At 38.3% G+C, this 13816-nt stretch overlaps 1 protein-coding gene across 2 annotated transcripts in view; it reads right to left on the bottom strand.

The window, feature by feature from the left end:
* Positions 1-13816, bottom strand: part of C2H4orf45 (chromosome 2 C4orf45 homolog) — a 98701-nt gene that overhangs the window by 40588 nt on the left and 44297 nt on the right. For both annotated transcript variants that reach the window (XM_047717803.1, XM_047717802.1), the window contains exon 3: positions 4874-4932. In XM_047717803.1, the coding sequence (XP_047573759.1) occupies positions 4874-4932 (59 nt within the window). The remainder of the gene's footprint in view (positions 1-4873; positions 4933-13816) is intronic.

Here is a 13816-nt window from a genome sequence, read left to right as displayed (position 1 = left end):
CTTATTTTACTAGTTCCATCCATGTCATTGCAAATGGCAATTTTCATTTTTTTGATGGCTATGTAATATTCCATTGTGTGTGTGTGTGTGTGTGTGTGTGTGTGTGTGTGTGTGTGTATACCACATCTTCTTTATCCATTAATTTGTTGATGGACATCTGGGCTCCTAATTTGGCTATTGTGGACATTGCTGCTATAAACATTGGGGTGCAGGTGCCCCCCCGGATCACTGCATTTGTATCTTTGGGATAAATATCTAGTAGTGCAATTGCTAGGTCATAGGGTAGCTCTATTTTTAACTTTTTGAGGAGCCTCCATACTATTTTCCAGAGTGGCTGCACCAGCTTGCATTCCCACCAACAGTGTAGGAGGGTTCCCCTTTCTCTGTAACGTCACCAACATCTGTCATTTCCTGACTTGTAAATTTTAGCCATTCTGACTGGTGTGTGGTGGTATCTCATTGTGGTTTTGATTTTAATTTCTCTGATGCCAAGTGATGTTAAGCATTTTTTCATGTGTCTGTTGGCCATTTGTATGTCTTCTTTGGAGAAATGTCTGCCCATGTCTTCTGCCTATTTCTTGATTGGATTATTTGTTCTTTGGGTGTTGAGTTTGATAAATTCTTTGAAGATCTTGGATACTAGCCCTTTATCTCATATGTCATTTGTGAATATCTTCTCCCATTCTGTCAATTGTCTTTTGGTTTTATTGACTGTTTTCTTTGCTGTGTGAATGCTTTTTATCTTGATGAAGTCCCAATAGTTCATTTTTGCCTTTGTTTCGTTTGCCTTTGGAGACGTGTTTAGCAAGAAGTTGCTGGGGCTGAAGTAAAAGAGGTTGCTGCTTGTGTTCTCTAGAATTTTGATGGATTCTTGTCTCACATTTGGTTTTTCATCCATTTGGAGTCTATTTTCCTGTGTAGTATAAGGAAATGGTACAGTTTCATTCTTCTGCACGTGGCTGTCCAATTTTCCCAACGCCATTTATTGAAGAGGCTGTCTTTTTTCCATTGGACATTCTTTCCTGCTTTGTCGAAGATGAGTTGACCATAGAGTTGAGGGTCTATTTCTGGGCTCTCTATTCTGTTCCATTGATCTATGTGTCTGTTTTTGTGCCAGTACCATGCTGTCTTGATGATGACAGCTTTGTGATAGAGCTTGAAGTCCGGAATTGTGATGCCACCAGGTTCGGTTTTCTTTTTCAACATTCTTTTGGCTCTGTGGAGTGTTTTCTACTCCCATAAATTTACTTGCTTCTTAAAACAAGGGTCCCTGCTTGTTTCACGGTTTCTGGTGCATTCTCTTATGACCTCTTTTAATTTCACTGTAAACGATTCCTCCATTTCCTATCTGTGCTTTTTAGTCTTCTTGTTGAAATTAGAAACACAGTACAAATGTATTGGAAAACACTGAGTTGCAGTTAGAAGAGACCGTATGAAAACTAGGTAATCCTCGGTTTATATATCTAGAGAAACTTAAGATTTTTTTAGAAAGAGAATTTTTTTTAAAGATTTTATTTATTTATTTGAGATAAAGATAGCAAGAATGAGTGAGTGAGAGAAAGAGAGAGAGAAGGGCATGAAGGGGGGAGGGGCAGAAGGAGAAGTAGTTTCCGCCCTGAGCAGGGAGCCCAATGTGAGACTCTAAGCGGGGCTCCATCCCAGGACCCTGGACTCGTGGCCTGAGCCAAAGGCAGATGCTTAACTGACTGAGCCAGCCAGGGGCCCCAAGAATGTTTTCTTTAATTCAGAAGGAAAAAAGGAGGTAACGCACACCCTGTTACTCAAGGTCTATTATACCAAAATCTTCTTTTTACATCTCTCTGTGAGCTACTTGAAAGTAAGGACCCTGCTTATTAATTCTTTAATTCTGAACGTCTGGCACAGAGCAGATTTTCATTTCAAGTTTGTTGAAGTTTATCTTTCCTGGTCTTTAGGATGCAATAAATTGTATAACACACCCTTGATTTAATAAAAGCTTTACATGGGAGGAAAAAAAGAGGCACCACATCTGTATAATACATTTGTAAATAGCCATTCTAAAACACATCCTGATTTCAAGAAAGTCAGAGTTCAAAAAGTATGCCTCAGAATGGAGGAAATCCTTTGATTGTCCTTTACTGGACTTCTGGGCCCCCAAACAGAGTGGACTCACCTCCATTATGTCAGCAGGCAAAAATTTTTTTTTTTTTCTCGGACAAAAACTCTTTCGTGCTGGTTTTATTGACTGAGATCATCCTACTCTTCCTCCAGTGCTTTTTCAGAGAGGACTATTAACTTCCAAATAGTTATGTTACTGTTTTCTTGGATTTCCATTTCCTTGTATTAAGCACTTCTGTTCAAAATTCCTCCCTGGCTTTATGGCCTTCTATTGTCTCAAAGGCCCTTCCTCTAAGGCCCCTTTCTCCCTCTGTAGTTCTCATTAATCTTGTCCCCAGTGCAGGCATTTTTCAAGGCTCAGTTCCCTTCCTTCTTCAGGCTTCATGGTCTTCATCCTGGCTCCACAGGGGTATCACTCAGAAAGCCCTTTTAAAATGTCTAAGCCCAGATCCCAGCCTACATCAATGGAATCAGTCAACTTGGCTGGAATATTAGTGCTGTGACCCTTGGTCATGTAACTGAACCTTTGAAATTCAATTTCTTCACTTGTAAAATTAAGATGATGTTAAAATCTGCTTCAACAGAGTGCCTAATACATTCTTATTCCCCATGATAACAGCAAATACCGTCTCTTCTTTTCTTTCATTTATTTAAAGCCTGCATTTTCTTGAAAATTCAACTCAAATTCTTCCTTTCATTTATTGAAAACATGTGTTTTCTTGAAAATCCAACTGAAATCATGAACTGGATGGCATAGGGAATGATATTAACTTTTTCTTAATAAACCTCTATATTATTTGATTTGTAGCCACAAGCATGAATTATATGTGTAAGGTTAAAAGTTATTAAAAAGCATGAGACACAGCATAATGTTTTTTAAAAGTCATATAGTTGTTTAATGTCTGTCTCCTTCCCTAAAATACAAATTCCAAGAAGAGCATATGTTGGGCTTGTCTAGTTCACCACTCTGGCCACAGAATGCTTCAAACAGGAAGTACTAGATTTATTGAGCGAACACCATTGATTGAGAAGGACAGGACATGAAAACTGAATGGGAGGCTAAAACACTAACCTTGCCCAGAAAGGAGATGGCTCTTAGTCCCACTTAGAGAACACGAGGTGGTGGGGCACACCCGGGCCTGTCCAAGTCAGCGTCTTATTCAAGAGCACCCTCCCAGCCAGAGACTTGGGTGAGAAGCCTCTTAAACAGTGGATATGGTTGAAGTCTCAAGAGGGAGGCAGCATTCAGGTTATTGGCATCTGACTAGTTAAAAGTAGGACCTGGGCCAGAGGTTACAGGCAAATCTAGGGGGTCATCATTATACTTTTTAAAAAATTCTGAACTTTCCTAATTATCATTTTGTAATGATAATTGCCTTCATTATGCATTTGGCACTTTACATACGTGAACTGATTTTATAATTTATACAAATATATATCCAATCTCCAATTTCCCAGTTGAGTATGAGGTCTTTGTTTATAAATGTTTACATGTCATGATCTGACACAAACCATATCATATTCCCTAGAAATGAATATAGCTAACATTCTTTTCACCTAAGGAAAGTGTTCAGAGCTTAAGTATTTCCCAGATCCTTTCTAATGTTTAATGTTAAAATAAAGGCAGTAAATTTTCACACTTATATTACCAGTGTTTGTAGAAGTTTCTTTGATTTTCAGTGACTTTTAATGGGTTTCTTTGGTTTAGAAATTTTTCATAGAGCACTTACAGATAGATGCTTGTAGTGTTATCTGAACAAATTAAATTGGTATTTTAATAACATGTGCTTTGCAAGCAATAAACTGTAACTATTTCTCTATGGCTTTAAACATAAGACATGCTTTGTACATTACAGGAATTGCCCAGTGATATCTTTTCGTTGTCCTGGGATTCTGTTGTGGTAACTAGTAGGCTTTTGACATGGGGTTTGAGGGCTTTTCTCTTTTGGGGGCAGCTTATGTTGTGGCAGAGCAGAAGGAGACTGGAATTCATTCATTTTGCTCATGATAATAGCTGTGTCCTTCAACAAATAAAAATGATTGAAAGAGGCTCCAGAAATTCTCACTATCAAAAATCTAAAGATAACAAAGATATATTGAATCTGCAGTCTTATAAGAACAATGCTGATTGATTCCTTCCCACTTAGGAATCAGAATTACAGGTGATAAACCTAGGTTTTGCTCTTTTCCCATAATTTAACATACCTTAAGGTAAGACATTTTTAATTTAGTTTGCCTTAAGATAGCACGAATTCAAGTCATTGTGTGACTTCAGTAGGATTACGTTTATTAACCCAGGTTACCCATGATGATAGTTTCTAGGCCAACAGCATGAAATGAGGTCTTCTTTTAAACCAAAAAAAAAAAAAAAAAAAAAAAAAAAAAAAAAGTGTGTTGCTACTATTTCACAGACAGAATTATTTATATAGTTAATTCTACCTTACTCATCCAGTTGGTGTTCTCAATAGCTGCTGGCTGGCTCTCTTTTTCTCCACTTGCTTACTCTCACAGTTGCTTACTCTCTGCCTGCCTTGCCCCTTTCCTTCCCCTAATTAAACCTAACAGGCCATGAAAATTTTATGTTTTTATTAGGAATAAAAATTCATGATTTTACAAAGAAACCTACCTGAAATAAAAAGAAATAAAGTTGTAATATACTCAAAAGTAAAAAAAACAAAACAAAACAAAAAACAAAAAAAACAAACGTTACTAGTTTAAGAAGGAAACACATCAATTAATTAGCTAAATAATTAACAATGTGTTAGCATGTGCTTACCATGGGTTTTGGTATCTGTGGCTTATTTTATCAATAGAGGCTTGACTTAGTTCTCCATACTGTAAAAGAAAGAAAAATTACTTAACCTAACTTCCAGGTAAATTGGCACCAGCACGTCTAACAGTCTGTACTCCTAGACAAAAAGGAAGTCAGGCTGGGAAATGAAATAAGAGATGGTAAATACAATTAAAAAACATAACCTTTTGATTCTTGATTTGAGAAAAAAAATGCAAGAAGTAAAGCAAATATCATGCTGTGTGCTTTATTTGCCCTCTCTGTAAAAGGAGAAATATTAGTAGTAGGAAGAGTGTAGCCCATAGTTTCAAAACTCCTTTCTGTTTTTATGATTCTGTCTGAAAATGAGCCGGCATCCTAAATCACTATTCAGACCCAAATAGTCTAATTCTTTTTACTTCACCTTATCCTCACAGAATTAGCAAATATGGTGGCAATAATGTAGGAAAAACTGGGTTATAGACAGCCTGTGGTAAAGTGTAAATCTGAGGGGCGCCTGGGTGGCTCAGTGGGTTAAGCCGCTGCCTTCAGCTCAGGTCATGATCCCAGGTCCTGGGTTCGAGCCCCGCATCGGGCTTTCTGCTCAGCAGGGAGCCTGCTTCCTCCTCTCTCTCTGTCTGCCTCTCTGCCTACTTGTGATTTCTCTCTGTCAAATAAATAAATAAAATCTTAAAAAAAAAATAAATAAAGTGTAAATCTGAAAACTCCTTTCAGAAAGCATAATTTAGAAAATTGATGAAATATTTTTAGTTTAGGACCAGTTCCCACATAAAAAAAATAATCCCCACACTCTCTCATGTACATTGAAATGATCCATTATCACTGAACAAATGGCCTTTCTATACAGACTCCTTTCCCCCAGGAACTAGGCAGTGGATGGCACATCTTGTGAATAAGCAAGGGGAATAGGGGTGTCAAATTTATATTGGAAAGCCTTTGGTCTATAATCATTACTCAATTTCCCATACTTGGGTTGGGAAACAATGATCTGGATTATCAAAAGTATCTCACTTCAGTTTTGGAAACCATTTTTCACTTACATTGATGTGGGATGCTATATTCATAACATCTCGAAAAGTAGCAAGATTGAATCATAATTTCAGCATCAGAAGAAATACTTAGTATGTTTTTTTTAATCCTCCCCTTTTCTTCCTTTTCCCTCAAGCTTTACTTTAGGACTTTCCTGATCAAGTCCTTCAGAGTTATTTGTGTTGGGAAAACAGATCTGTTTGTCATCTTTTCAGAGATGAAGTTGAAGCCTTCATCACTTCTACCTCTTTAATATTCATGTATAAATAAATAAAAGCAGGGACAAGAAAAACAAGGTTTAGAGGCACCTGGGTGGCTCAGTGGGTTAAAGTCTCTGCCTTCGGCTCGGGTCATGATCTCAGAGTCCTGGGATCAAGCCCCACATCGGGCTCTCTGCTCAGCAGGGAGCCTGCTTTCCCCTCTCTCTCTCTCTCTGCCTGCCTCTCTGCCTACCTGTGATCTCTGTCTGTCAAATAAATAAATAAAATCTTAAAAAAAAAAAAAGGAAAATCAAGGTTTAAATGCAAGGGTGGCCCATTATTCCATAGAAGACTTGAAAAGTAGTAACCTGTATAGATCATGGTATAACTTTCTCAGTTATTTCTGACAGGTGATTCCCTAAAATTGACCTTACCAACTGACTTACAAATAACTTTGTTATCAGCATTTTGACAGATTTTCCAGGAATTGGACAATCTTCTTTGATCTTTGTTATCATTTTTAAAACACAAAAATTGTACTGTCTTAATCTGGAAAGACTTTTATTAGAAATAAGCAACAGATTCTTTTGCTACCCCCTCTTGTACTTTAGGTATTAGTGTATAATGTCATAAAACATTTACTTAAAATTATCTGTCCCTTCTCAATTTATTAATGAAATCCACCACAGTTTATTTGGATAATCTTGCTGCCTCTGGTGTTAAATCTAATGAAATTCAGAATGAAAAAGATCTTTGTCTTTTTTTTTAAAAAAACTGGTCAGTTAAAAAAAAAAAACTGGTCAGTTGTTCATAAGAGTAAAGAAAAGACTGAATCAAAACCTAGCTCAGCATCTTCATAGAAACAGGTAACAATGCATTAGTATGGTCTCTAGCTTAATGAAATCAGTTAGTTTGAATATTTTAACAAGTACAAACAATCATAACTCAAAAGTGGGCATTTCCTATGAAGCAATCTTTAAAGAAGGGAAGTAACTACTAACTACATTCAGGTACTGTGAATTAGCTATTATCTCTGAAATGGGTTAAAACCTGTTAAATTTGAGCTAATTGCAGACCTACGGGGCCCATTCCAGTTCACAACTGAAACTGTTGCTTAATACTTTCACTTTTAATCTCAAACCACTTCTAGGCTAGTATGTGCTAATGTCCCCACATACTTAAGAAATCTTTTTGGGACTGATCATGGAGGAATCCTCTTACTTTTCTACCGTACTCGAGTCAACATGGTTTTCTTAATATATCCAATTTTGATTTATTTTTTTTTTTTTTTTTTTACTAAAAAGAGCTATTTTCCATCTCTGTAACTATGAGGTCTTTCTTGCCCGTAGAATGAATACAATGGCAATGCATTTCAAGAATGCATAGACACTAGGGTTTCTCTTCTCTATCCTCCTTCTTCGTAACATAGAGCTCTTAGTACCAAACATTTGAGTGGAAAATTCCCTAAGGCTACCTTTTCTTATGCTAATGTATTTTTTCTTCACTTGCCTCAATTTGCAAAATATTACTGTTAACCCCTTAGGTATCTTTCTTCCCACAGCCTGTGAGAAGCATTCTCATTGTTGTAGCTGGATCACCGAATTGCATAATGTTGCCTATTCTAGACTAGAACTATTGAAGGGTGAAAGGGGGCATAAAGGCCTTTGTAAGAATGGCGCATTTGAAGTATTCATTTTATATTCAGGTCATGAGTAGAAACAAAACAATTCTTTCTGAAAAATGTCAGTATTTAAGGCATGGACTCTGCGATGCCAAAAAAAAAAAAAACAGAGACCCATACTTCATTTTATGCTACATTATATATGGGCTTGAGTTCCAACATAAATTATATCCTGGTATCTCTTTTTTTAACTGCAGTGTTTTTTTGTTGTTTGTTTGTTTGTTTTAAAGATTTATTTATTTATTTGTTTGACAGACAGAGATCACAAGTAGGCAGAGAGGCAGGCAGAGAGAGAGGGGGAAGCAGGCTCCCCGCTGAGCAGAGAGCCCGATGCAGGGCTCAATCCCAGGACCCTGAGATCATGACCCGAGCCGAAGGCAGAGGCTTTAACCCACTGAGCCACCCAGGCGCCCCTAACTGCAGTGTTTTTAAATAATTTGAATTAATACATCATGAGGTTTTATGAGTTTGTTGACTATGGCCCCTGCATCTCTGTTTTCTGTGGAGTATCCAAATAATGAGCAACATATTCCATCACAGCTTCTAATGTGCTTATAATACTATAATTCAAAAATCCATGTAGGCAAGAAAATATGGTATATATAAACACCAGTGATACTGGATCCCATTATTGAGACATTCTCCTAGAAACTATGATAAGAGTTTTACATACATATCTCTCTTAATCCATTTAACAATACCATATGGTATTATTATTATTATTATTATTATCCCTGTGGTGGGCAGAATTCTAAGATGACCCCCACTATTCTCATCCCTTGGTATATACATCTTCTCCCAGATAGTCCACCAAATACTGATCTAATTACTGCTGTGAAGGGATTTTAATTAAGACCCTAAATCAGTTGACTTTAAGAAAGGGAGATTTTCCTCAGTGGACCTTCCTTAATCAAGTAACCTCTTAAAAGGATCTGGGCTCTTCCTGGCAAAGGGAATTTGAAGTGTGAGAGGGATTTGATATGGGGGAGACTCTCTGTGCTGGTTTTCAAGATCGGGGGGTGCTACGTGGGAAAGAACGTAGGCAGCTTCTAGATGCTGAGGATGGCCTGCCGCTAAAAAGCCAGCAAAGAAGTGGGACCTCAATCCACAACCACGAGGAACTGAAATCTGCCATAACCACATGAACTCTGACGAGACCACAAGCCTCAGACAAGATCACAGCTACAGCAAACACCTTGATTTCAGTTTTCTGAGACTCAGGCAGAGAACCCAGCCATGCCTTCCAGGACCTCTCACCTACAGAACTACGAATAAAAAAAAAAGGGGGGGGGTGCTGTTTTAAGCTGCTAAATTTGTGGTAATTTGCTCTGCCCAATAGAAAAATACAGTTCCCATTTTACAGACAGGAAAACTGAGATGTTATAAAAAACAGGCAGTCTAGCATACAAAGGGAGAAAAAGGGGAAAACGAAGAGTTCTTCAAGTGGCGACTTTTGCTTGTAAGTCACATTCAGTTTTTCTCTAAATTCACAATTATGCCCTGAAAAACACTAGGAATGCTAGTTGCCCCATTTATTCTCAGAGAGAAGACAAATATCTGTTATTTTGTTGCCATACTTCTCCAGGACAATAAGTGTTCTCCTTATTCATTCTCTATTCAAAATACCCAAGGACTTTCGTTTAAAGGAAGACTAGAGCTTGTTCTGTTGGGAATTGTGAGGCTTTGTGATGAGTAGCCATTCTACTACCAGCCCTTCCTCTGGAGTGGGTTGATGATCCAGGCTCTGAGATCTGCACAGATTCAGCTAGTGGAGCTACAGAGAAGCTACACAAGAGTTTCCTAGGTCTCTGTTTGTGCTCAGGGCACAGTTTCTGAAATATAATCAAGTGCATGTTTTGCAAGTGTTCTCACCCTTGGAGTTTTCTGATGTGTTGGCACAGTTGTTAATTCAAAGGTTACAAAGTGTGCTTCTCCCAAGCTAATTGTCCAATTAGCTTTACAACACAGAATTACACAAGGGGTGGCAGCTCAGGCTGTAGGAACAGTAACGGTATAACTAAGTCTTAGCAAAAAAGGGGAAAAAAAGATGGTACATAGTTTTCAAATGCCTATTGGAATAAGCTAGGAGTACAACAGTTCTCAATCGAATGCACACTTCAAACTTCATTTCTTCCCTTCTGCAACTTGGTCTCTGTACAAAGACACTGCGTGAGAAGTGAAGCCATCTCCATGCCTATCTCCGATTACTTATTGATAATCATCTACACCATGCTAAGCAGTAGGAAAGTAGTGTTGATGTTGTCCATACAAGATTAAATAAAACAGATCTCAGACCTCAAGTTACTTAAAGCCATTTAAAAGGTGGTATCTGGTCCCCAATGTTTATGGCAGCAATGTTCCCAATAGCCAAGATATGGAAAGAGCCTAGATATCCCTGGACAAATGAGTGGATAAAGAAGAGATGGTATATACGTACAATGGATTATTATTCATCCATCAAAAAGAATGAAATCTTGCCATTTGCAATGACGTGGATGGAATTAGAGGGTATTATGCTAAACAGAGTAAGTTGGTCAGAGAAAGAAAAATACCATATGATTTCACTCATATGTGGAATTTTAAGAAACAAAACAGATGGACATAGGGGAAGGGAAGGAAAAGTAAAATAAGATGAAAACAGAGGGAGACAAACCATAAGCGACACTTAATTCTAGGAAACAAACAGGGTTGCTGGAGGGGAGGTAGGTGAGAGGAAGGGGTAATTAGGCGATAGGCATTAAGGAGGGCAGTTGACGAACTGGGTGTTCTATGATATGGATAAATCACTAAATTCTACCTCTGAAACTAACAATACACTATATGTTAATTGAATTGAAATTAAGAAACATATGAGTAAGTATCCAAATATATAATTTTAAGAACATTAAAAAAATAAAATGTATCTGGGTTTGTGCTGTCCAATTGCTGACAGGAGTCACACTAAAAATTTCAACAACAGCAGCAACACAAAGACACTTCCTGTGATTACTTCCCCAAACAGCTGTGGGAGCTCACATGGATCCTTAACAGCAACTACTTTTAGATCTGTTTTCTTTCTTACCCAAGGGTGTAGCTGGGACCGGATAGCAGGGATCTCCTATATTTAAAGAATCATTTTCAGTTTGCTTAATCAAGATTTCTGGATATCCTAAATTCAGTCCCTGGAAAAGAATGGATTACTCCAGATTGCTAGTCTTGTTTGCTACGCATTCTGGGCATTTTTGTCAATACCACTGAAGTACTCTGGGAGTGTTGGACCTGAATAGTAGGGAAAACTATAATCTTCAATTTATAGTAATTTTAGAATTTCTCCCAAAGATCTTTAAAAGCCAGGATAAATGCCAGATTTTTTTTTTTTTTTAAAGGGGGTAGAGGCAGAGGGAGATGAGGAGAGAGAATCCTAAGTAAGCTCCATGCCCAGCGCAGACCACGACACAGGAATTAATCTCACGACACTGAGATCATGACCGGAGCCAAAATCAAGAGTCAGAAGCTTAACTGACTGAACACCCCGGTGCCCCTAAATGCCAGATTTAGAAAACAGATGTTCTGGTATTTTAGCCACCTGTGTTGGGGGTATTAGTCACACACAAATTTCACAATTCTTTGACAGTATAGTGAAAAGACCTTGGCTATGGAGTTAAACCACAGGTTTACTAGAACACATTCTAATTTACACAGTCTTTTCTAAGCTTTGTATTTCCCTATCATCATCAAATAATATTTGTTGAAAACTGATGGCATATGCTGAATTACTAACTTTAGGTAGTATGATTTTTTTTAAAAAGTGACGTTTACTGTTAGACACTTCCTCAAGATGTTATGTCACGCCCTGTAAAAGTTTGTAACCAGCATGGCATATTTTAAGCCTTCCTTAATTAAGGAATAAAATCACCCCCTAGGCTCTAAATTATAGAATTCCTTTTCTTTCTTTCTTTCTTTCTTCCTTCCTTCCTTCCTTCCTTCCTTCCTTCCTTTCTTTCTTTTTTTTTTTCACATTTCTACATCCTAACGAAAGATGTGAAAATTAAGATGTATTTTTTTTTCCCCAATTCGCCAATGATTTCTATAAAGTCACCTCAACAAGAGAGAGAAAGCTGTGTTTGGTTGGGGCGTCAGGTCACCAGGGCGGGCTGCCCAGTAAAATGTGGCGTGGCAGTGTCCCTAGCTACCAACACAGACGCTTCCCATCCCAAACATGTTATTCTTCACGGAACTGCTCTGAACACAATACAGAATGCAAAGCAGTGATACATGCCTCCCTTGTTGTTTTCATGGTCTGTTAGAGAAAGGAAACATCAAATGTAAAATCTTTTTTTCCAGAAGTTCAGCTACGAGTAAGATTTTATAAGGGAATTAGTTCCTTCAGTTTATCCGAGGCATCCTATAAAGCCATGCTTTATAAAATGGGGAAAATATAACATCTATGTATCAGGAGGTTAGTGGTGTTACTATATTATATTCGAGAAGAGGGAGGGTTGTTTGGCCTTCCTTACCAGTGTTTCTCCTCCCTCACAGATGGACAGCATGTGGCACTCCCTCATGGAAGACTTCCTCTGGTATCAGAAAATGCATGACTTTATTCAGCACTTAAGGATGAAAGGTGCTAACGTAATTATTTTTATATTAAATCACAAACTGTTAGGATGCAAATAACTCTAAGAAGTATAAAGTGAGAGCTAAACACACACCCATCTGGGGAAGAATAGCAGCAATGCAAAGGGAAGCCTAATTTTAGAAAAGCTATTTGTTTTGCTCTTATAACTTGGTTGATAAAAGGAGCTTAATATCTTTTCTTTATTAAAAAAAAATTTTTTTATTTGACAGAGAGAGAGAGAGATCATAAGTAGGCAGAGAGGCAGGAAGAGAGAGAGGGGAAGCAGGCTCCCTGCTGAGCAGAGAGCCCGATGCAGGGGACCAATTCATCCTAAGACCCTGAGACCATGACCCGAGCCGAAGGCAGTGGCCCAACACACTGAGCCACCCAGGCGCCCTGTTTATTATCTTTATAAAATCTTCTATATCGATAATAACATCTTGGGCACCCAGGAGGCTCAGTCAGTCAAGCATCTGCCGTCAGCTCAAGTCATGATCCCAGGGTCCTGGGATCCAGTTCCGCATCGGGCTCCCTGCTCAGTGGGGAGCCTGCTTCTCTCTCTGTTTCTGCTTGCTTTCTTTATCTCTCTCTCTGTCAAATAAATAAAATCTTCCTTAAAAAATCTGAAGATTAGGAATGTGAGATCCTAGGAATTCTAGTAAGACCGAATGGGATTTACCCAAGTAAACCCAGAAGTAAATAAGAAATTTGGTGTGGAAAACACTTAGAAATTCTGAAATAGGTGATTGGTGGTCTACATACTGATCACCTCCACACTGGCAATCCTTTTTGCCAGGTGAATTTGAAGATAATCCAGAACCCTGTGGTGTGAAGGTGGATGGTTTAGAAGAATGCACGGAGTTGTGCTAGGATAAGAAAAGAAGGGGCAGTTCACTAGAACATCACTGTCTTCTTTTTTCCCCATAATGCTGAAGATTGTACTTGATGCTATGTTTTGAAGCAATGTAAAAGGCTTATTAGGTAGAAATTCAAAAATAACTAGTATGAAGCTATTTCTCACTATATCAAATATGTGGGTGATAGCTACTTAAAATTAATCTTAATAGTGTAAATGAAATCTCTGGGGTGCCAGTGAAACAGAATGGAAAGCTGGGAGAAAATTGAGGGAACCTTGAGGAAATGATGCACACTCTGTAAGAGAAGGCATTTGGGACTGACCCCAGCCAGACGCTGCCTCACAGAATGATGATCACACAGATGTTAGCTTCACACAGTGGCTCTGAGTCCAAATGAAGTCTGAGACTTCATTTTCAGTCCTTTCATCTCATAAACACTGTACTCCCACAAAGCCCTGTGACTCCACAGCCTACGTTGAAATCCTGGTTCTACCATTTATTAATGTCAAGGCCTCGGACAAGAAACCCTCCTGTCAATACCTCCAGTTTCCTCAGCCTAAAACA

The sequence above is a fragment of the Lutra lutra genome, chromosome 2 (genome assembly GCF_902655055.1).
Source record: "Lutra lutra chromosome 2, mLutLut1.2, whole genome shotgun sequence".
NCBI classification, from domain to species: Eukaryota; Metazoa; Chordata; class Mammalia; order Carnivora; family Mustelidae; genus Lutra; species Lutra lutra.
Note: the sequence above shows the minus strand (reverse complement) of the source record. Positions and strands in the feature narration are given on the sequence as shown.